Source organism: Trachypithecus francoisi, unplaced genomic scaffold (assembly GCF_009764315.1).
Source record: "Trachypithecus francoisi isolate TF-2019V2 unplaced genomic scaffold, Tfra_2.0 Lachesis_group4, whole genome shotgun sequence".
NCBI lineage: Eukaryota > Metazoa > Chordata > Mammalia > Primates > Cercopithecidae > Trachypithecus > Trachypithecus francoisi.
In genome coordinates, this window is record NW_022681469.1 from 95,352,979 (window position 1) to 95,376,522 (window position 23,544).

General features: G+C 43.1%; 1 protein-coding gene across 5 annotated transcripts in view; it reads right to left on the reverse strand.

The window, feature by feature from the left end:
* TRA2A (transformer 2 alpha homolog) overlaps positions 1–17,825 on the reverse strand; it is a 29,602-nt gene extending 11,777 nt beyond the window's left edge. The window contains exons 1-4 of one of the 5 annotated variants that reach the window (XM_033193500.1): positions 17,578–17,825; positions 16,970–17,059; positions 7,238–7,371; positions 1,737–1,902 (exon numbers count right to left, since the gene is read on the reverse strand). In XM_033193500.1, coding sequence (XP_033049391.1) covers positions 1,737–1,769 — 33 coding nt within the window. In that variant the 5' untranslated portion in view covers positions 1,770–1,902; positions 7,238–7,371; positions 16,970–17,059; positions 17,578–17,825. Of the gene's footprint in view, positions 1–1,736; positions 1,903–7,237; positions 7,963–16,969; positions 17,060–17,577 lie in introns of all 5 variants that reach the window. The other 4 variants (XM_033193499.1, XM_033193498.1, XM_033193496.1 and 1 more) reach the window with 4 other exon arrangements.
* Positions 17,826–23,544: the final 5,719 nt, after the last annotated feature.

Sequence of the window (23,544 nt, forward strand, 5' to 3'; positions counted from 1 at the left end):
TCTAAAAACTTCAGAGTTCGGCTGCCTGGTTGAAATCTAGACTGCCGGCCGGGCGCGGTGGCTCAAGCCTGTAATCCCAGCACTTTGGGAGGCCGAGACGGGCGGATCACGAGGTCAGGAGATCGAGACCATCCTGGCTAACACACTGAAACCCCGTCTCTACTAAAAATACAAAAACTAGCCGGGCGAGGTGGCGGGCGCCTGTAGTCCCAGCTACTCCGGAGGCTGAGGCAGGAGAATGGCGTAAACCCGGGAGGCGGAGCTTGCAGTGAGCTGAGATCCGGCCACTGCACTCCAGTCTGGGCGACAGAGCGAGACTCCGCCTCAAAAAAAAAAAAAAAAAAAAAAAAAAGAAATCTAGACTGCCAGTTAGCAAAAACTAAACCAAAACCAAAAGTCCTTCAATGTCATACATCCAAGACTCAATAACTTGCCTCACAGAAATATTAAGAGCTTGAAGTGTACTGAATAAAAGTGTTAGCTATGATTACTAAAAAGTTTTTAGTATTTCTTTGACTCCCTTACCCCATCGTAAAACTCTGAACATATCCCAGTATTCCCAACTCAGTTTATGCTTTTCACTTGAATTCTTGGAACGCATTTCTTCCCAAGTATCATCTCCTTTATATTTTGAGACAGAGTCTCACTGTCGCCTAGGCCAGACTGGAATGCAGTGGCACAATCTCAGCTTGCTGCAACCTCCACTTCTCTGGTTCAAGGGATTCTCCAGCCTCAGCCTCTCAAGTAGTTGGGATTACAGGCATAAGCCACCACGCCTGGCTAAATTTTGTATTTTTAGCAGAGATGGTTTCACCATGTTGGCCAGGCTGGTCTCGAACTCCTGACCTCAGGAGTGAGGTCACCCGCTTCAACCTCCCAACAGGAATTACAGGTGTGAGCCGCCGCGTCCAGCCTTCATCTCCTTTTTACTCAAAAGTCATAAAAAGAAAAATATACTCCCAGCCAGGCACGGTAGCTCACGCCTGTAACCCCAGCACTTTGGGAGGCCAAGGCAGGTGGATCACCCGAAGTCAGGAGTTCGAGACCCAGACTGGCCAACATGGTGAAACCCCATCTCTAAAAATACAAAAATTAGCTGGGTGTGGCGGCGCACACCTGCAATCCCAGCTATTCGGGAGGCTAAGGCTGCAGTGAGTCGAAATTGCCCCCTTGCACTCCAGCCTGGGAGACATAGTAAGACTCTGTCTCAAAAAAAGAAAATATACTCTCTTTGCATTCTTTTTTTTTTTTTGAGGCTGAGTCTCGCTCTGTCGCCCGGACTGGAGTGTAGTGGCCGGATCTCAGCTCACTGCAAGCTCCGCCTCCTGGGTTTACGCCATTCTCCTGCCTCAGTCTCCCGAGGAGCTGGGACTACAGGCGCCTGCCACCTCGCCTGGCTAGTTTTTGTATTTTTTTTTTAGTAGAGATGGGGTTTCACGGTGTTAGCCAGGATGGTCTCAATCTCCTGACCTCGTGATCCACCCATCTCGGCCTCCCAAAGTGCTGGGATTACAGGCTTGAGCCACTGCGCCCGGCCTCTCTTTGCATTCTTTGTCATAAAACATGTAAGCTTATGAAAGATGGTATTTCCTTTATTTTGAAAGCTAAAGCAGCTTATTAAGGATGTTTCCAGAGTATCACTTCTAAACAGTGGCCAAGCTCTCCTAAAAGCAAGACATGCCATGACTAAACACAGGAGAGAGAAAATAAGTCATTAACTTTTATAAACCACATACCCTGCTGCCAGTATGTCTTCTCCGGTTAGACATTGGAGAATGGCTTCGGCTCCTTCGCCGCCGGTATTCTGGTGTGTATGATCTACTTCGAGATCGTCTCCTATGAGAGTGAGAGTGGGATCTGGATCGAGTGTAACGTCTATGAGAATGCCTCCTTGACCTCGACCTTTGAGAGAAATACATTTAGGTAAAAATATTGGAACAAAATGGCTAACATCCTTCCCTCTTCCAAGGAAGTATACATGTATCCCTAACTATTGAGGTCCTTCCTCCTTGTTTCTGAGGAAAGGGTATTCTTCCTCCCGTTCACCTAAGTCACTACATCTTCCACTCTGTTCTCAGTCAAGCCCCTCTACATTCACCCTTTCCACCTAACCTTACAAAAATGTTAAGGCCCCATCTTCTTAAAAAAAAAAAACAAAAACAAAACAAAAAAAAGGGGCCAGGCACGGTGGCTCAAGCCTGTAATCCCAGCACTTTGGGAGGCCGAGATGGGCGGATCACGAGGTCAGGAGATCAAGACCATCCTGGCTAACACGGTGAAACCCCATTTCTACTAAAAAATACAAAAAAACTAGCTGGGCAAGGTGGTGAGCGCCTGTAGTCCCAGCTACTCAGGAGGCTGAGATAGGAGAATGGCATAAACCTGGGAGGTGGAGCTTGCAGTGAGCTGAGATCTGGCCACTGCACTCCAGCCCGGGGAACAGAGCGAGACTCCGTCTCAAAAACAAACAAACAAACAAACAAACAAAAAACAAAAACAAAAAGCCAACTACTGCTGTAAAATAAAATCCTGGCCGGGTGCAGTGGCTCATGCCTGTAATCCCAGCACTCTGGGAGGCCAAGGTGGGTAGATCACGAGGTCAAGAGATCAAGACCATCCTGGCCAACATGTTGAAACCTTGTCTCTACTAAAAATACAAAAATTAGCCAGGCGTGGTGGTGGGCACCTGTAATTCCAGCTACTTGGGAGGCTGAGGCAGAAGAATCGCTTGAACCCAGGAGGCAGAGGTTGGAGTGAGCCAAGATCATGCCACCGCACTCCAGCATGGTGACAGAGCGAGACTCCGTCTCAAAATAAATAAATAAATAAAATCATTCGATTCTTAGTTAAGTGCAGTGGCGTATGCTTATGTTCCCAGCTACATGAAAGATGAAGCAAGAAAAATCACTTGGGCCCAGGAGGACAAGTCTAGCCCAGGCAACACATCAAGACTCCACACCTCTATTTAAAAACAAAAACAATAAACAAACAAACAAAAAAACAGGCTGGGCGCAGACGCTCACGCCTGTAATCCCACCACTTTGGGAGGCCGAGGAATGCAGATCATGAAGTCAAGAGATCGAGACCATCCTGGCCAACATGGTGAAACCCCGTCTCTACTAAAAACACAAAAATTAGCTGGGTGTAGTGGCCCGCGCCTGTCATCCCAGCTACTCAGGAGGCTGAGGCTGGAGAATCGCTTCAACCTGGAAGGTGGAGGCTGCAGTGAGCCGAGATCGCGCTACTGCACTCCAGCCTGGGCAACAAGAGCGAAACTCCATCTCAAAAAACAAACAAACAAACAAACAAAATCCTTTTTGATTTTGTGCTACTTTCTCCATACAGTTCTTTGTCGCCCAGGCTGGAGTGTAGCGGTGTGATCTCAGCTCACTGCAGCGTCTCTTTCCCGGGCTCAAGAAATTCTCCCACCTCAGCTTCCCAGAGAACTGCACCACCATGCCTGGTTAATTTTTATATTTTTCCGGGTTTTGCCATGTTGCCCAGGCTGGTCTTGAAGTCCTGGGTTCAAGCAATTTGCCCGCCTCGGCCTCCCCAGTTAAGCCAGTGTGCCTGGCCCATAAAGTTCTACATTCCCCTCACTGCTAAGTATCATTTCCATTTCCGATCCTTCTTTAGCCTGCTGCAATCTAGCATCTGCTAACTAATTCAACAACCACCTAAATGCCCATTAAAACTGTAACTTTTCTTTTTTTTTTTTTGAGACAGTCTCACTTCTTCACCCAGGCTGGATTGCAATGGCACGTCTCGGCTCACTGCAACCTCCACCCCCCAGGTTCAAGTGATTCTCCTGCCTCAGCCTCTTGAGTAGCTGGATTACAGGCACTTGCCACCGTGCCCGGCTAATTTTTGTATTTTTAGTAGAGATGGGGTTTCACCATGTTGGCCAGGTTGGTCTCGAACTCCTGACCTTGTGATCCACCCACCTCAGCCTCCCAAAGTGCTGGGACTACAGGTGTGAGCCACCGTGTCCGGCCCAAAACTGGTAACATTTCTGAGTCTTCATGTTTTTTTTTTTTTTCCTTGAGAGAGAATCTCGTCAGTGGTTCTCCTGCCTCAGCCTCCTGAGGAACTATAGGCCTGTGCCACCACACCTGGCAAATATTTTGTATTTTTAGTAGAGACAGAGTCTCAACATGTTGGCCAGCCTGCTCTCCAACTCCTGACCTCAAGTGATCCACCCCTCCTTGTGCTCCCAAAGTGCTGGGGTTACAGGAATAAGCCACCACACTCAGCCTAAGCCTTTACTTATTGATACTTTCTATAACATCTCACTTGTCTACTGCTGCTTTTCTAGTTCATCTCCTCTAATTCCCAGTTGCTTGCAGTCCTTTCTTTGCCTGTAAGACTAATCCAACAGGCCGGGCACAGTGGCTCATGCCTATAATCCCAGCACTTTGGGAGGCCAAGGCAGGCAGATCACAAGGTCAGGAGATCGAGACCATCCTGGCCAATATGATGAAACCCTGTCTCTATTAAAAATACAAAAAATTAGCTGGGCATGCCTGTAATCCCAGCTACTCAGGAGGCTGAGGCAAGAGAATCACTTGAACCCGGGAGGCAGATGTTGCAGTGAGCTGAGATCAGGCCACTGTACTCCAGCCTGGCAACAGAGTGAGACTCCGTGTTAAAAAAAAAACTAATTCAACAAATTCTTACCTACTATTCATACGACCCACCCTTAACTGACACAGACCAGCAGCGATGACAGTCATATAAAATGAACCCAGGAGGTGGAGGCTGCAGTGAGCCGAGATCACACCATTGCACTCCAGCCTGGGCAACAGAGCAAGACCCCATCTCAAACAAAACAAAACAAAACAAAACTCTTCAAGAGTCTCCACTTTTTTTCAGCTCAATAATAACCTATTGTTAATATGGCTAACTATCCTCAGTAATTCCCTACTTGAACCAGATCACCAATTTTCGGTTAAGTAATCAAGCAAAAACTTTTTGCATGATTTTACAAAGTGAGGATATGGAATACAGGAATAAAACTAGAGGGAAGACCTTATGAAACACAATAGGTGAATAATAACGCTAGGAGAGTTGATATTTCCTATTTTAGCTAGTACCAATTTACAGTTCCAAATCTTAAAATAAAGAAAAAAAAATAAGAAAACCCTTAATTTAAAACATCAATTATTACTTTTAAACAGGAATGAAAGTGAGACAATAAAACTCTTCCAGCCAGGCGCAGTGGCTCACGCCTGTAATCCCAACACTTTGGGAGGCCAAGGTGGGCGGATCACCTGAGGTCAAGAGTGTGAGACCCGCCTGGCCAACATGGTGAAACCCCGTCTCTACTAAAAATACAAAAAATCAGCCAGGCACCTGTGATCCCAGCTACTCGGGAGGCTGAGGCAGGAGAACTACTTGAACCCGGGAGGTGGAGGCTGCAGTGAGCCGAGATCGTGCCACTGTACTGCAGGCTGGGCAACACAGCGGGACTCCATCTCAAAAAACAAACAAACAAAACCCTTCAAGAGTCTCTTTTTTTTTAATTAGACAGTGACAAATAACATTAAAAAATTAAGAGTAAGGGAATAATGGATATGTGAGCAACTCAATGTTCTCAGGTGACAATCAAATGAAATAAGAGAGGAGAAAAATGTTCTAGGTTGAAGGTGACAAATGCAAAGGCCCTAAGGCAAAAACATGCTTCTTGCTACTTCTATGCTCAAATTCTAGCCCGTGCTATTCTGCACATAATAAATTTAATAACTGAGTAGTAAGTAATCGAGCACTGGGCTAGACCCTTGTTGTAACAGAAAACAGCATGGCTGATAACCCCAAGAAAAGTACAGCCTTTTAACTGATTTTTCTGTCTCATGCCCCTTTGCAAGTAGACTGTTCAAAGACGTAAAATCTATCCCTCCACCCAAGAAATGACAATGAAGTAAGCTAACTGGTCAGGCTGTTTTAAAACCTTTTTTTTTTTCTTTTGAAGAAAGAGTCTCGGCCGGGTGCAGTGGCTCAAGCCTATAATCCCAGCACTTTGGGAGGCCGAAGCAGGCGGATCACCTGAGGTCAGGAGTTCGAGACCCCCCCCACCATCTCTACTAAAAATACAAAATTAGCCGGGTGTAGTGGCACGTGCCTGTAATCCCAGCTACTAGGGAGGCTGAAGCAGGAGAATTGCTTGAACCTGGGAGGCGGAGGTTGCAGTGAGCTGAGATCGCGCCATTGCACTCCAGCCTGGGAAACAAGAGCAAAATTCCATCTCAAAAAAAAAAAAAGTCACCCAGGGTGGAGCGCAGTGGCGCCATCTCTCGGTTCACTGCAACCTCCACATCCCGGGTTCAAGCGATTCTCCTGCCTAAGCCTCCCAGGTAGCTCGCCACTACGCCCAACTAATTTTTGTTTTTTCAGTAGAGGCGGGGTTTCACCATGTTGCCCAGGCTGGTCTCAAACTCCTGATCTCAAGTGATCCACTCACCTCGGCCTCCCAAAGTGCTGGTATTACAGACGTGCACCACTGCGCCCAGCCTGTCTTAAAACTTTTTATCCCACCTCAGTACACCTGGGGCATTTGACAGTGAACTTTGCATTGGTTCTGCATCTGTTCACTATGGCGTTTCTGTTGTCCATGGTGGTGGGACCCCGAATCAGCTGAGGACTTTTCTGCCCAATTACATCTGACCAGAGCTCTACTGTGGACATAGAGTCAGAATCTTCAGATAAAAATGTAGCTGGAATGTAAATCCTAAAAATGCTTCTCAATCGTTCTGACCAACCAGTATAACATACACACATCAACTTTCTCTGCACTAAATTACATGTGAGACTCCAATGTAGAAAACCACCTTTTTGTTGTGCAAATATTGTTGGCATAGAAACCAAACACTAATTATCAAATACCAAACACACTTAAATCAATGGCTATATACATATAATTTGTATTGGCTGCAACTATCCAATATATTAACTGGGCTAGGAGATGATTTTATTATTAATTTCTTATTTTTCAGAGACAGGGTCTCCCTGGCACCCAGGCTGTGGTACAGTGGTGCAGTCAATGCAGCCTGGAACTCCTGGGCTCAAACCGTACTTCCAACTCTTTGTCTGGGATATGGTATTCATTTACAAAGAGCAGTCTTAGAAAAACTACTTCGTCATTGAGTCTTTTGTGAAATTTCCACACAAAATGCAGCCAACAACCGCTTTGTCCTCAAAAACCCCAGAAGAATATTTTAAGTATTATCTTAAACACACTTACCTGGATTTTGATCTTGATCGAGAATGGGATTCAGAGTGTTTGGAAACCCTTGATGGACTACGAGATCCTGACCTGCTCTCCGATTTTACACGAGCAGGAGTTCCCGCTGGAGATTTTGACTGAGAGCGAGACTCCTAACAAAGAAGACAGTATTACAAATGGCACTGGTCATGTAGATGCCTAACACCTAACATTTAAAGTACCGTAATTATTTATATTGATTGCTCCTGAAAAACAAATGGTTAGGCAACACCCTCCAGAAAAAATTTCAGCTCAATAATAACCCATTGTTAATACTGCTAACTGTCCTCAATAATTCCCTACTTGAACCAGATCACCAATTCTCTATTAACTAAGTAATCATGCAAATTCATCTACAACTTGATCATACAGACACTGGAACATAAACCATACATTTACTTAACCTAGGACCCATTCATTCTTCCAGATTCTTTTAATTCTACTTCACTCTTGCTTTCTACTTCTCTTCATTCTTCATTGAGTTTTTCATTTTTCATACTTCGCGTATTCTTCCCCAATTCAAACAATTCAAAATAGCCTTAAAAAAAATTCAAGTGCTTCTATCTGACCAATCTTCTGTTCAATTTTTTCCCCCATTCAATTTTAATTTTCTGATCTTTAATACTTTTCATTAGCCTTCTTTTATCTTGATTTATCTTCCACATTCTTGGAAAAAACTCTTCAATTTCTTCACGAACATTAACCTTAATGGAAAAAGAACATTTAGTATATTTAAGCACGTGGGGATTATAAAACTCTGCTGGAGTTCAGAATGTTATCTACCAAATGGAAAAGCCAGCAGGTAAAGTGCAAGTAACTAATTTAAAAAAAAAAACAAAAAACAATTTTATAGTCTTTAAAATTGTTCAAAACTCTAGTTTCTAACAGAGAAGTTACTAAATTTCTCTAAATGTTTTTTTAACCGTACTCTTCACCCTCCTCCCATGTTTCATTCTAGTTCCTAAAATGTGAGCAATTTTTAATATAAATAATTCAAACATAAATCTAACAACTATAATTTCCGCCCACCTGTTAAATTTTCACTATTTTATAATCTGAAGATTCTTAAAACAAGCTTTCACTAAGTTATGCTAAGAAATCAAGATATAGTTAGAGTAAGCATCCCAGGCTCAAATATTTGTACACACCTATCTAAACTCACCCATAGCACATGTCAAAGTTCAAATAAGTCCAAAAGAAAAAAATCAGTAAAATTACAACTTCTTTCAACTTCGACCACTATCTTTGTTCATTCTGACTTAAAATATGTTCTGAAGACAAACAAGCATACTGAAAAAATTAATAGGCATCAAAGTCTTAAAATTTCCCCATTAGCTTATTAATTCCTGATATATACATTTTTGCAACCATATCACTTTAAAATGCTCTATCATCCATGAAATACCATAATGTACAAGAAGGTACAAAATGTATATCATGGTCTTTATCTTTGATTCCACCTGTTTTGTTCAGTTTTGACATAATTTATGCATTTATGTATACTGGCACTCCCTTCAGTGACTATATCCTATATCCAAAAACTGATGAGTTTCTGAAAAAATTGGATGTAAATCAAAGCATTCCAAATAAAATAACTTACTGATCATAAGCTTTTTTTTTTTTTTATAACAGATACGAGGCACTCATGATCAAAACAGGATAGACAGCTTGGTTTCTGTCCAGTTAAGCCTTGATTATCAGTGTAAATAATTATCTCAATTTCAGAGAAGTAATTTCACACCAATTTATTTATGCCTTAAGACTATCGCCGGGCGCGGTGGCTCAAGCCTGTAATCCCAGCACTTTGGGAGGCCGAGACGGGCGGATCACGAGGTCAGGAGATCGAGACCATCCTGGCTAACACGGTGAAACCCCGTCTCTACTAAAAAAAAATACAAAAACTAGCCGGGCGAGATGGCAGGCGCCTGTAGTCCCAGCTACTCGGGAGGCTGAGGCAGGAGAATGGCGTAAACCCGGGAGGCGGAGCTTGCAGTGAGCTGAGATCCGGCCACTGCACTCCAGTCCGGGCAACAGAGCGAGACTCCGCCTCAAAAAAAAAAAAAAAAAAAAAAAAAAAAAAAAGACTATCACACAACTCAAACAGCTTTCTGAAAATGTTTCCTTTGCTTCAAGTTTAATGTCAAGACTTATTTATCAAAACTGAAATACACAGCTACCTTTCCGCTCAATACCAACCTTTCCCATTTAGCTACCTACAAGTCTTTCACTGCATCTCAGATACTCTAAACTACTGAACAGATGTTTGCAGCAGGCACAGCAATCTGGGCTTTTTCAGTCACTGAAACTATGAAAACAGCATATTCAGTATCTTATAAAAAAAAAAAGGCATGGCTAATTTGCTTGTAATTTAAGTTTCACAGACTGGTTCATTAACCAAACAGATAACAGTATCTCATATTCCCCTCTTCTCTTTTGGTTTTCCTTTCTACAAAACAGACCTTATGATATAACATTCATTTATGCTACTGTTGAATAGCAATAGCTGGATAACCATCTACGAAAGCTGTTACTGTCCTTCTTATATATACAAAGGAGGCTTTCCTCTGTAAAACACTACAACCCTTTAATTTTACTAGGATGGAAATAAAAACCTTTTATTAAAGTAAACAAGATAATTCAGTAACATCTTAATATTCAAATTTTAAATCCGTTTTGGAGTAGCAACAAAGCATTGTGGTATGACAGAATGTCTTTTTAAGAGACGTTAGCTTATTTCTTTTGAGATGGAGGAGTCTCATTCTGTCACCCAGGCTGGAGTGTAGTGGTGCCATCTAAGCTCACTGCAACTTCCACCTCCTGGGTTCAAGTGATTCTCCTGCCTCAGCCTCCTGAGTAGCTGGAATTACAGGCATGCACCACCTTGCCCGGTTAATTTTTGTATTTTTAGGAGGGGGGGGTTTTCCCATGTTGGCCAGGCTGGTCTCAAACTCCTGACCTCTGGTGATCGCCCCACCTCGGCCTCCCAAAGTGCTGGGATTACAGGTGTGAGTCACCATGCCCAGTCAACATTAGATTTATTTTAAAAGAAGCTTTGCTTTTTATTATCAAAGGTGTCACAAATACCTAACCTCCTTTGTTGTCTGCCCTTCTCTATCTCAGAGGAAATCTCAAGTCTGCATAAATTTCTTCATGGAAACATCTAAGTTTAAAACAGTCCTCTTCTTCCTAGCTACAAAGTTGTCACCATGATTTTAACTTTTTTTTTTTTTTTTTGAGATGGAGTCTCGCTCTGTAGCCCAGGCTGGAGTGCAGTGGCACATGATCTCAGCTCACTGCAACCTCCGCCTCCCAGGTTCAAGCGATTCTCCTGCCTTAGCCTCCTGGGTAGCTCGGATTACAGGTGCGCACCACCACACCCAGCTAATTTTTGTGTTTTTAATAGAGACAGGGTTTCACTATGTTGGCCAGGCTGGTCTCGATCTCCTGACCCCTTGATCTGCCTGCCTTGGCCTCCCAAAGTGCTGGGATTACAGGCGTGAGCCACCACATCCAGCTTCATTTTAACTTTCAAAAACAACTTACACACTTATATTAACAAATCAGTCAGTAACACTGTTAGTAAACTTAACTGGAAGAATAAACTGCCAAGTATATAATTATTTAGAAATAAAGTAACATTTCTCAAAAGCTGTTACCAAATAAATGCCACTTTCATGGAACTCTACATTAGGAATCAGGCTATAAGAAGTCCTTTATATAAAGAGGATAAATGCTAGGCTAATCCTTTTCTCCCTGACTTGTCTTCATTATGAAACAATTTCAACTTTTTTCTCAAAGAAATTCATAAAACTATCCATAATTTGGAAAATGAATTGAAATTGGAAACAAAAAAAAAAAATTGCTAGGAATGGGTGGTATCTGCCCTATTTCACTAGACTACTTGTTCTTAAAGCTGTCCAGTCAAGGAATCCTACATTTCCTCAGTAATCTGGCTCCTGCATCCAATAGCCATTAAAAATACACTGCCCAGTTGAAATGGGCAGATTAATAACTCAACTTGTATCATGAATTTTAACAGAAATCTTAAATAGGCCTCCAGTCTATCTTACACGCTATAAAGCAGAAGCCAGGCAGAAAAGTTCTTCTAACAGCACAACCTGCTTAAACAGGTTTTTGTTTTGATGTTTATTTGCTTGTTTGGTTTTTCTGTGTCACCCAGGCTGGAGTGCAATGGCACAATCTTCTCATTGCAACCTCCATCTCCTGAGTTGAAGCAATTCTGCCTCAGCCTCCCGGGTAGCTGGGAGTACAGGCACCCGACACCGCACCCGACTAACTTTTGTATTTTATTTTAGTAGAGACGGGGTTTCACCACATTGGCCAGGCTGGCCTCGAACTCCTCATCTCAAGTGATCTACCTGCCTCAGCCTCACAAAGTGCCGGGATTACAGGCATGAGTCACCGCACCTGGCCTGCTTGATTAAACTATTCTTTATTATCAAGATGCCCCTGCTGTTGGTTGAAGGAAATGGCCAAAAATTAAAAGGAGGGAACTAACACTAAGAAAGTATTATAGTGTATCCAATACAAACTGATCAAGAATTGTCTGTGTTAAAACAGAGTTGTATTTTACACACTGAATAACCACAATAACCACGTACTATTCTTTAACCAGGAAAAGGGTTATTATATACATGTACATACTGTTGAGGAACATGAACAATTCCTACAGCAAACAATAATTGCAGTCTTTTAATATAGCCTGTGTCATACTATAAAAAGAAATTCCAATACAATATATATATGTGCTATCCATTAAAATAAAGAAACTATTAAATGCTATACTGTAACTTACTCTAACATTAAGGCCGGGCAAATTCTATGCCATTTAATAGTGCCAAATTTACTCAAGTCCAAGTCTATGAGTTTAATAAGCTTGTAAAACAAACTTACTCAAAACGTGTTTTCCTGCTGCTTTATGACATTGGAGCTCTATTTCCAGAGATACACACTAGTGCATCCAGGAAAATCACAAGTACTCAAAACAAAGGGAAATGTACCTAAATTATCCAAATACCTTACAATATTCATCTTACTACTTACTAAAGAACTTCTTCAAGGCTTGTAAAAAACCTGTATTTACTCAACCTCAGCCTATAGAAAGAACAGTTCTGCTTCCTTCCTCTTGGGTATGGTAGAGTACTTATACAGACCCCATGAAGTTTAAAGCAACACTTCCATTCTCTCCTTAAACCATAACTGCTATTAGAACAAATCCCTTAAAAAGAAGATAGCGACTGCTCATATTAGTTAAATTTAAACATAATTTCCCTTCTTTTAAATGCAGCATGCCTATATGCTGCATTCTGAAGTCAATGTGGTCTTTATCTGCAAAGACGCAAACATATTCTAATACTGTACGTTTGCTTATTCTCTGAAGTTCAGAATAGTCTTATAAATGATTTAGTAACTGACACACACATATAATCAAATTTAAACTCATACCATAATTGTGAAATTACCTGTAAAATTTACAGTATTTTGTACAGATTTTAAATGTGGTTCATAAGTCTCCTAGCTTATATATCATGATCAACTGTAACGTTCAAAAAGCTAATGTGTAAGTGGCAATTTCAAAGGTAGAAAAAACAAGTTTGTTTATAAGGACTAATGTGGTTTAACTGTATTAAAAGCCAATAAATAGCAACTAAACCCAAACTACCAAGAACCTGTTACAGCATTCTCTATGTTCTCATCTTCTGGTGTTATACAGCATTTATGAATCTTGGTAAGTCAGATGATAGGGTCCTGGTTTCAAGGAAAAATCACAACTTTTCTTCTACATATTAGTCAGGCCTAGTCACTCCATCTTTGGTCAAAGTCATGGGACAGGAAGGATTATATATAACTATATATACAAGTAACTTAAAAGGAGGGAAGAGAAACCATATTTCCCTTTATTATTCTCCTCTCAACTTTTCTTCAGTGTATACAATCTTTCCCTCATCTGGTTGTTACTATCTTTTTTCATCTCCATGCCTGTCTTGCTAAATTTGTGAGGACATATGAACAAATAGCAATCAGTTTTAATTCATTAGCACGTGAATACACATCTTTTAGTTATCTAATGAATGAGCACCCACTGATACTATCAAAGAAAGTTTTCTGTCAGTCAAGTTCTAAGAAACTACTATACTGATTATTGATGATATTTCACACTTGTTATGCTACATCGTAGGTTAGAGTTTGGTGGATTTACAAAATTAAGCCCACAAAGTGTTTTCCAAACCACACATCCCTAAATATTTGAAACCCTGGACATTCCTTCAGATCTCAAGGTTCTATATTCCACTTAATGAGTGGTACAAAGTATAAGCCTCTATGACAGAACTGTAAAATTAGTTATGCACTGTGGGTATAATTACTTGCGCTGCTCCTTTTCAAAATCTTGCCATCTACTTATATTGAGCAGATCAGCATCCTTCAGTGAAAGAACCTCAAATATAAAAATTTGAGATTTAAATTTTTTTTTAAGTTTACAAATTCTTTGCTTAAATGGAAGGGGGGAGGAGAACAATTGAAAGCATTAAAATCAGATAAATGATAGTATTTAAATTTAGGAAAACAGATTAAACCCAAGACTCTCTTAGGTTAACACTCCCTCCTATAAGAAAGCAAGCTTTACCCTTATGTAAGGTCAATTTGATAATATATGGAATTAAATTGCTAAAGATGCTGAATAAGCAAAATGCTGACATCTCTCACATTTATCTTAAAATTTCATACACAAATTTTAAGCCCAATTTAAAAGTTTTTTTTTTTTTTTTTGAGACAGAGTCTCGTCTGTCACCAGGCTGGAGTGCACTGGTTGATCTCGGCTCACTGCAACCTCCACCTCCTGGGTTCAAGTGATTCTCTACCTCAACCTCCCGAGTAGCTGGGATTACAGACACACGCCACCACGCCCAGCTAATTTTTGTATTTTTAGTAGAGATGGGATTTCACCATATTGGCCAGGATGGTCTCCATCTCTTGACCTTGTGATCCACCCACCTCGGCCTCCCAAAGTGCTGGGATTACAGGCGTGAGTCACTGCCCCTTGTTTTGTTTTAAACAAGCCAGTCACAGAGCTGGGTTTTGAATAAGTAGTCATCATCCCTATCATTCTCAGATTTCAGAAAAGGACCCTCCCCCCATTTCTTCTATTCTTTAACAAAAAATCTTTACACACAAAACTTTTAATTCCAAATTGGAACAGATAAATGTTTGCTTTTTTTTTTGAGACAGAGTCTCGCTCTGTCGCCCAGACTAGAGTGCAGTGATGCGATCTCGGCTCTCTGCCTCCCGGGTTTAAGCAATTCTCCCACCTCAGCCTCCTAAGTAGCTAAGATTACAGGCATGAGCCACCCCGCCCGGCCTGTAGGAGTCTCTCAAAAATATCACAGCTACTCAAGAAGCCAAAACAAATCCTGAAAAGGAGGCAAGAATAAGCGGTATTTTTCCTCTTCAACTGTAGAAAACATAAATAACTCTCTAATTACAAGATAGGTCTCTAACAATAAGGAATCATTAACCTCTATTATCAACACTGGGCTGTTGTATGAAAATTGCACATTTTTATAAAGTACAATTCTTAAAATTTTAGGGGTAGAGGTGTAAAATGTTAAGAAAAGATTTCCATTGCCCTTAATTTCTATGAAGGGCATTAACAGGTTTTGAGCTCAAAATCCCAATTTTGGTTGAAGCTGTATTGAGGCAAACAACTCATTACTTTTATCAAGACACGTGAAAGCCACCGCTTAAGTGCTACCTTCACTCCCAGCTCCAAAGGACATCTCCACTTAAAATTGCTTTAATGGACCTATGTATTTATTTATTTTTGAGATAAGAGTCTCGCTCTGTTGCCCAGGCTGGAGCGCAGTGGCGCAATTCCGCCTCCCAGGTTCAAGTAATTCTCCTGCCTCAGCCTCCCAAGTAGCTGGGATTACAGGCGCACGCCACCAAGCCCAGCTAATTTTGTATTTTTAGTAGAGACAGGGTTTCACCACGTTGGGCAGGCTGGTCTCGAACTCCTAACCTCAAGTAATCCACCCGCCTTGGCCTCCCAAACTGTTGGGATTACAGGCGTGAGCCACTGCGCCCAGCCAGAAACGATTTAAAAAGGGCATCTCCAGACAAGCTTCTAGCATTGTTCTAATTCTTTAACCAATTACAAATAAAGACAATTATCTCAACCTATAAAAACTAAAAGACAAAACCTAAAAAGATACAACAGGTGAGCCTACAAGCACTAGCTGATTTCCACGAAAATACATTTGGGTACCACTTGTGAAAAAAGTATTTCCTATGACCACAAAGGGCCGTAAGGCCCTTTATTTCTATTAAATAAATCTTTAATGCCTACATGTATTTTAATTTAAAAGTGGGTGGGAATCTTTTTTTTTTTTTTTTTGGGGGGGGGAGACGGGAGTCTCACTCTGTCGCCCAGGCTGGTGGGTGGGAATCTTAACATGTTACTTTCTTAGGAGGGAAAAGTGACAACTGTCGGCAACTTACTCCTTTCCTAGACTTCATGATAAATTAAAAAAAAAAAAGCAAACAAGGTCCCTCTAGTAGTCCTCTTCACTCCCCAAAAACCAAACCAAACATCAACCCCCCACTTTTTTTAATAATGAAAGTTAATTGAAGGAATGTATGAATGGACAGCAAATTTTCTATCGACAATTACTCAACATTTTCAAAACAAGCAGCATTTTACAACTACTATCATATATGCTTATTGCATGATTTTAGAAAGTCATGTTGGGGCAATCAATATACCATCCTAAAAAATTAGCAAGTTCAATTTTCATTTGTTTCCATGCTCCAAACTTTGTCAAAAAATTCCAATCAAAAGAAAGGCAACTTCTTTAGTCTATTGGGTAACTAGTACAGTCTATTGCTTTAAATCTCTTTCCTCAAAGAGAACTAAAGCCTAAACCGACCTTCTGATTTGACTTTTTGGTTCTAGATCTTTATATCATGAACTCCCAAAAAGGACAAAATTCGCCCTCCAGTACACACCTCAAATGTTTTTATGTGCTTCCCCTGGTGACTAGAATAAACATCAACACAACAGCCCGGAACGTGTTGCATGGGGCTTTTGTTTTCCTTCCCGAGTTTCACAGGAACTCACTTCTACAATTCCCAATGTAAGGTAAACTTTGGAAATGAAACTCACTGAAAAACGTTCCAGTACATTTAAGCTGGGTATAACGTATTCTTTGTGATGTTTATATTTCTCCGACCCCAAATACATTAATAAAAACTTTCTTCTGAGCCCTCTTCGGTGGGGGATAGGGTGAGAAGAGAAATGGGAGAGGGCCTGTTAATTTTCAGGTCATCTTTTAAGTTACAGAACAGTATATACTGACTAGTTATCTTAATACTGAGCCAATGAATTCGTTCAATTATGTAAGATTAAAGACAGTTTTTTTTTTGTTTTGTTTTTACCGTAGAAAGCTGTAAAGGAGTGGTCAGTTTTTAGATGAAAGGTCATAGGAAGAAGAGCATTAGAAGTTCAGATATAAAGAAGAGAAAAAACCCAACATCGAGGAATTAGAAAAATAAGGCGTGAAAGCATTTCCACATTCATTTCGAAGTGAAAGCAAAAGTCGAAGGGACATTAAAGGAAAAGGGCTCCTTGCGTAGTTTTCCCCTCACAGCTCTCGTCTTAAGAACGCTTAAGGGTCGGTGCGGTCGTTGACTAACCACTTCATTAGGCTCGTCCCACCTTCAACCTCAAGGCTTTCGCCTTTATAGACGCAACGCCGCCGGTTCCAACAGAGACGCGGCCGCTCACTGCAATAGAGAGCCAAGGAGACACAGGCCCCAGCTAGTCCCACGCCAGCTTCTCCCCGCCCGGAAAACAGCCCCGCGCACTTTCGACCCCGAGACCCTCTACGATGCTCGGGGTCGCCAGAAATGCCACCGCAGGAAGCACCTACCACTATCCGGACGGAGGGGAGCTCCCTGCCGCCTCCTCCCGCCCAACCGCGACCGGGACCCACACCTCGGAGCAGACATAAGGAAGCCTCAGGGGTGGGGAGGAGGACGGGAGCAATGCGGGGGCGGGGAGGGAAGAGGACCCAGAAGTCCAGGTATCAATCAGCCTCCAAAAAAGGGGGAGGGGTGTTATCCGTGGTGTTTGGGGAAGGAGTGGAACCCAGAAGCCATCTTGGGATGGGAGGAAGCAATCGCGATGGCTCCAGAGGTTGCTCCTCGCGGGACTACCCGCAACCCCGCCCGACCGCGCTTGTTCCCGTGAAATCCCGAGCATTGGGCCGCCGCCTAGACGGCTCCCGCGGCTTTGTACTCACTCTGCCCTCGAAGTTGTTCTCCTCTACATCACTCATGTTGACGAGGCGCTCCCCAGAACTAAATAAGAGACAAGTCTCGGCTCGAGGGCCGATGGCCTAATTAACCCGCTGACTGGACCGTGGGGAAGAGGAAAGAGTCGGCAACCACAGCCGCTCCACTCCACTCCCACTCGGTCGCAGGCTCCAGCAAAATGGCGCCGGCGCCGCCAGAAATCTCCTGGCCTCCTCAGAGCACGACGTAAAGGGGGCGGGCGTATCTGTGACGTCACGAGGCCCCACCTCCCGCGAGGCTTTGTGCCCGCTGGGCGGGGCGCCAGAGTGGAGGTTGGCGTGTGGCCTGCACTCTCAGCCTGGGCGCCTTGGAATCGCAGTCCCGTGCTGTCTTCCAAACTTCAGACTCATCTCGGACATGTCAACCTCTTTGAAGACTTTTCAGTCACCACCAAGTGGATTCTGATGCAAGGGAACAAAACAATGGAAGTTTTTTTTTGTTTATTTTTTGAGTCAGGGTCTCCCTCTGTCACCCGAGCTGGAGTGCAGTGGAGCGTTCACTGCTCACCACAGCCTCAAACTCCCGGGCTCAGGCGATCCACCCACCTCAGGCTCCCGCGCGCGCCACCATGCCCGGCTAATTTTTTGGGGGTGGGGGACCGAGTCTCACTCTGTTGCCCAGGCTGGAGTGCAGTGGCGCTATCTAGGCTCATTGCAACCTCAGCCTTCCAGCTTCAAGAAATTCTCCTGCCTCAGCCTCCCATGTAGCTGGGATTACTGGCATGCACCACCACACCCGGCTAATTTTTGTATTTTTAGTAGAGACAGGGTTTCACCATGTTGGCCAGGCTGGTCTCAAAGTCCTGACCTCAGGTGATTTGCCCGCCCTCGTCCTCTCAAAGTGCTGGGATTACAAGCGTGAACCACCGCACCCGGCCCACCCGGCTAATTTTTGTGTATTTTGCAGACATGGGGTTTTGCCCTGCTGCCCAGGCTGATCTCGAATTCGTGGACTCAAGCGATCTGCTCGCCTCGGCCTCCCAAAGTGCTGAGATTACAGGTCTGAGCCACCGCGCCCGGCTGGAATCGTGTATGTATAATTAACAGGCTTTTGCGGGGGACGTTGTCAGCTGACTGTATTACTTTTCTTCCATATTTGCCCGGTGTAACGTCAACGTAGTACATGCACACATGAGGTTATGATGCAAAGTCGCTGCTCCTTGCCTCATCCCTCCCTGCTCCAGATACCCCTCCTAGAGACAGCCGTGTAGTCTTTTTTATAATGCTTAACTCCCTACTAGTCTTTTTGACTTAGATGTTTCCATAAAGCTTCATAGGAAGACCTCCCAAATCTGTCAACTTGGTTCCCAATCATGGTAATAATCTCTGAGATGACTTTTACTTGTGTAATGCAACTTAAAAAAATTAGTTTCATCGTACATTTTTTTCCTACAGTGCTTTATGGTAAAAAGATTGACATGGACTTTCAAATATAGTTCTATGGTAGGAAAGTTCATCTAGCATTGTTATGAAGATTGCTACGCCTGGGGGCAAGATTTCAAGGTTTGAATGTCAGTTATTGATAGGGCTAAGCTTATATGACATCTGGCTCTTAGAAAAGATGTTGAACTTGGCTGGGTGTGGTGGCTGATGCCTGTAATCCCAGTACTTTGGAGACCCTAGACAGAAGATCGCTTGAGGCCAGAAGTTGGAAACCAGCCTGGTCAACATGGTGAGCCACGTCTCTACAAAATAAATTATTATTATTATTATTATTATTATTGAGATAGAGACTCGCTTTGTCACCCAGGCTGCAGTGCAGTGGCGTGATCTCGGCTCACTGCAACCTCCACCTCTGGGTTCAAGTGATTCTCCTGGCTCAGATTTCCAAGTAGCTGGGATTACAGTGTGTGCCACCACGCCCGGCTAATTTTTGTATTTTTCGTAGAGACGGGGTTTCACCATGTTGGCCAGGGTGGGCTGGAACCTGTGACTTCAGATGATCTGCCTGCCTCGGCCCCTCAAAGTGCTAGGATTACAGACGTGAGCTGCCACGCCTGGCCAGGTTGATACCATTTGAACCACTGATCAATCTTAGTACCATTAAAAGTGGGATAACCAGATATAAGATACCTCATGATGTGATGCAATAGAAAATACCCAGTGCCTCCTGTGAAGTATTCCTGATCCCTCAAACTGAACTCAAATCTAATTAAGCCTTAGATCTAGCCAACAGTTTATAGGAAATACAAGAAAGGGAAAAATAAAAACACCGAGATGAAGTACAGAACAAATAACTGCATTCCCCAACAGATGAAATTCACAATCAAAGATGGGAGAAAGGTAGACTATTATGTACTAAGAGTCTTCCCCCCACCCTTTATTCCTCTTATTTATTTTGTGGAGATGTAATCTGACTCTGTCACCCAGGCTGGAGTGCAGTGGCACAATCATGGCTCCAGCGATCCTCCAACCACACCCTCTCAAGTGGCTGGGACTACAGGCCCCCAACACCATGACCAGCTAATTTTTAAATTATTGTAGAGACCAGGTTTCGCCCTGTTGCCCAGGCTGCTCTCAAACTCCTGGGCTCAAGTGATCCTGCCGCCTAGGCCTCCCAAAGTGTTGAGCAACCAGGCCGGGACTAGAAGAGTAGTTTCTTTATTCTTTGTCTTTTTTCTGAGACAGTTTCTCTCCAGTGCCCAGGCTGGAGTATGGTGGCGCAATCTTGGTTCACTGCAATCTCTGCCTCTCGAGATTCTTCTGCCTTAACCTCCCCAGTAGCTGAGAACACAGGTGCATGCCACTGTGCTAGGCTAATTTTTGTATTTTTTTGTAGAGATGGGGTTTTGATGTTGGCCAGGCTAGTCTCTAACTCCTGGCCTCGAGTGATCCACCCACCTCGGTCTCCCATAGTGCTGGAATTATAGGACATATTTGCTTTATTTTATGAGTTGTAATCCATTGCTATAATTATTTATTTTGTTGCTTGAATTGTCCCAGATTTCAGTTATAATCTTTTTTTTTTTTTTTTTTTTTTTTTTTTTTTTTGAGACGGAGTCTCGCTCTGTCGCCCAGGCTGGAGTGCAGTGGCCGGATCTCAGCTCACTGCAAGCTCCGCCTCCCGGGTTTACGCCATTCTCTCGCCTCAGCCTCCCGAGTAGCTGGGACTACAGGCGCCCGCCATCTCGCCCGGCTAATTTTTTTGTATTTTTTTAGTAGAGACGGGGTTTCACCGTGTTAGCCAGGATGGTCTCGATCTCCTGACCTCGTGATCCGCCCGTCTCGGCCTCCCAAAGTGCTGGGATTACAGGCTTGAGCCACCGCGCCCGGCCTTCAGTTATAATCTTTTGATATGTTTAAACATATATAATGTCCTTTTTTGGGAATTGTCTATTTTCCATTTTTCTATTGGATTTTTATTCTTTGTCCCTCAAGTTTTATGAGTTCCTTATATATTAGGAATATTAGCCTTCTATTTGTGCTTTATGTTGCAAATATTTTCTCCTAGTTTGTAAATTGTATTTGACTTTGCTTATGGTATATGTTGCATACTATTTTTTGATTTTTAATTAATTAATTAATTAATTAATTTTACTATGGCAATAAAAGACTTTCAAACTAACATACCTTTTTTTTTTTTTTTTTTTGAGATGGAATTTCGCTCTTGTTGCCCAGGCTGGAGTGCAATGGCTCAATCTCGGCTCACTGCAACCTCCGCCTCCCAAGTAGCTGGGATTACAGGCATGCACAACCACACCCGGCTAATTTTTGTATTTTTAGTAGAGACGGGTTTTCACCATGTTGACCAGGCTGGTCTCGAACTCCTGACCTCAGGTGACCCCCCCCACCCCCACCCCAGCCTCCCAAAATGCTGGGATTACAGGTGTGAGCCACCGTGCCCGGCCACTACTTTCTTTTCTTTTTTTTTCTTTTTTTTTTTTTTGAGATGGAATCTCACTCTGTTGCCCAGGCTGGAGTGTAGTGGCACAATCTCATCTCACTGCAACCTCCGCCTCCCGGTTTCAATTGATCCTCCTGCCTCAGCCTCCCAAGTATCTGGGACTACAGGCGCTCACCACCATGCCCAGCTAATTTTTTGTAATTTTAGTAAAGACGGGGCTTCACCATGTTGGTCAGGCTGGTCTTGATCTCTTGACTTCATGATCTACCCGCCTCAGCCTCCCAAAGTGCTGGGATTACAGGCGTGAGCCACCACGCCTGGTTCAAATTTTTATGTCTGATTGGGAAAGTCCCCATTCCTATATATTTTTAAGTAAGTCTCATTGCTTAGTGGCCACAATTCATTTTAAAAATCTTATTTTGTTTTATTTATTTTTGAGAGAAGTTCTCACTCTGTTGCCCAGGCTGATTCTCCCACCTTAGCTTCCAGAGTTGCTGAGACTACAGGCATGTGCTACCACACCCAGCTAATTTTCTTTCTTTTCTTTCTTTCTTTCTTTCTTTTCTTTCTTCTTTTTTTTTTTTTTGACGGAGTTTTGCTCTTGTTGCCCAGGCTGGAGTGAAATGGCACGATCTCAGCTCACTGCAACCTCCACCTCCCAGGTTCAAGCAATCCTGAGTAGCTGGGATTACAGGAGTGCGCCACCACTCCCAACTAATTTTTTGGGTACTTTTAGTAGAAACGGGGTTTCTCTATGTTGGTCAGGCTGGTCTCAAACTCCCGACCTCAGATGATCTGCCTGCCTCAGCCTCCCAAAGTGCTGGAATTATAGGCGTGAGCCACCAGGCCCAGCTTTCTTTTCATTTTTTAAGCAGAGATGAGGTCTCACCATATTACTCATGCTGGTCTTGAATTCCTGAACTCAGGTGATCCTCCTGCCTTGGCATCCCAAAGTGCTGGGATTACAGGAGTGAGCCACCATGCCTGGCTCCTTGGGAGAAACTGAAAATGTGAGTGTGTGAAGTATCTTTCCTCTCCCCAAGCCCAATCTCTCACTTTTGGCATGTGAGGAGTGTTAGAGTATTTGAGGCTAACTCTCCTTATTCATATCTTACTGGGAGTTTAGGAAAGGATCCTGCATGAGGAGCAATATTAGAAATAAGAGGTGTCTCCAGTTCCCTCATTTTATATGCAGAAAGGAAGACTCAGAAAAGGAAAGTCACCTGCACCAGTAAGAGAGAGATGGACATTGGATACAGTGTACACTGCTCGGGTATTGGATGCATAAAAATCTCAGAAATCACCACTAAAGAACTTATCTAAGTAACCAAAAACTACCTGTTCCCCAAAAACTATATAAATAAAAAATTTGAAAAAAACTATTAAAAAAAGAGAGAGATGGAAACAAACTTAGAGATAATCTAATTACTTGGTTTTACAGAAGCAGAAGTCATAAGTTGCCCACCCAAAGTCATGTGGCAGTAACAGTACCATTGAGTCCTCACCATGCTTCAGGCACTGGACTATTTTTATTTATTTATTTAGAGACAGAGTCTTGCTCTGTCACCCAGGGTGGAGCATAGTGGCGCCATCTCAGCTCACTGCAACCTCGGCCTACTGGGTTCAGGTGGTTCTCTTGCCTCAGATTACAGGCACTTACCACCACGCCTGGCTAATTTTTGTATTTTTAGTATAGACGAGGTTTTGCCATGTTGGCCAGGCTGGTCTTGAACTCCTGACCTCAGGTGATCCACCCGCCTCTGCCTCCCAAAGTGCTGGGATTGCAGGCATGAGCCACCGCGCCTGGCCTGGGCTACGTATTCTAAAAAGTTTAACTTGTGTATTACAACAACCTAAAGATTAAATAATATTATTGCCTCCATTTTTTTTCATTTATTTATTTATTTAGAGATGGGATCTTGCTATGTTGCCCAGTCTGGAGTGTGGTGGCTATTCACAGGTGCAATCATAGCAAACTGAAGCATGGAAGTCCTGGGCTCAACTGATCCTCTTGCTTTAGCCTCCCAAGTAGCTGGGGCTACAGGTGTGTGCCAGGTGGCTCAACTGCCTCC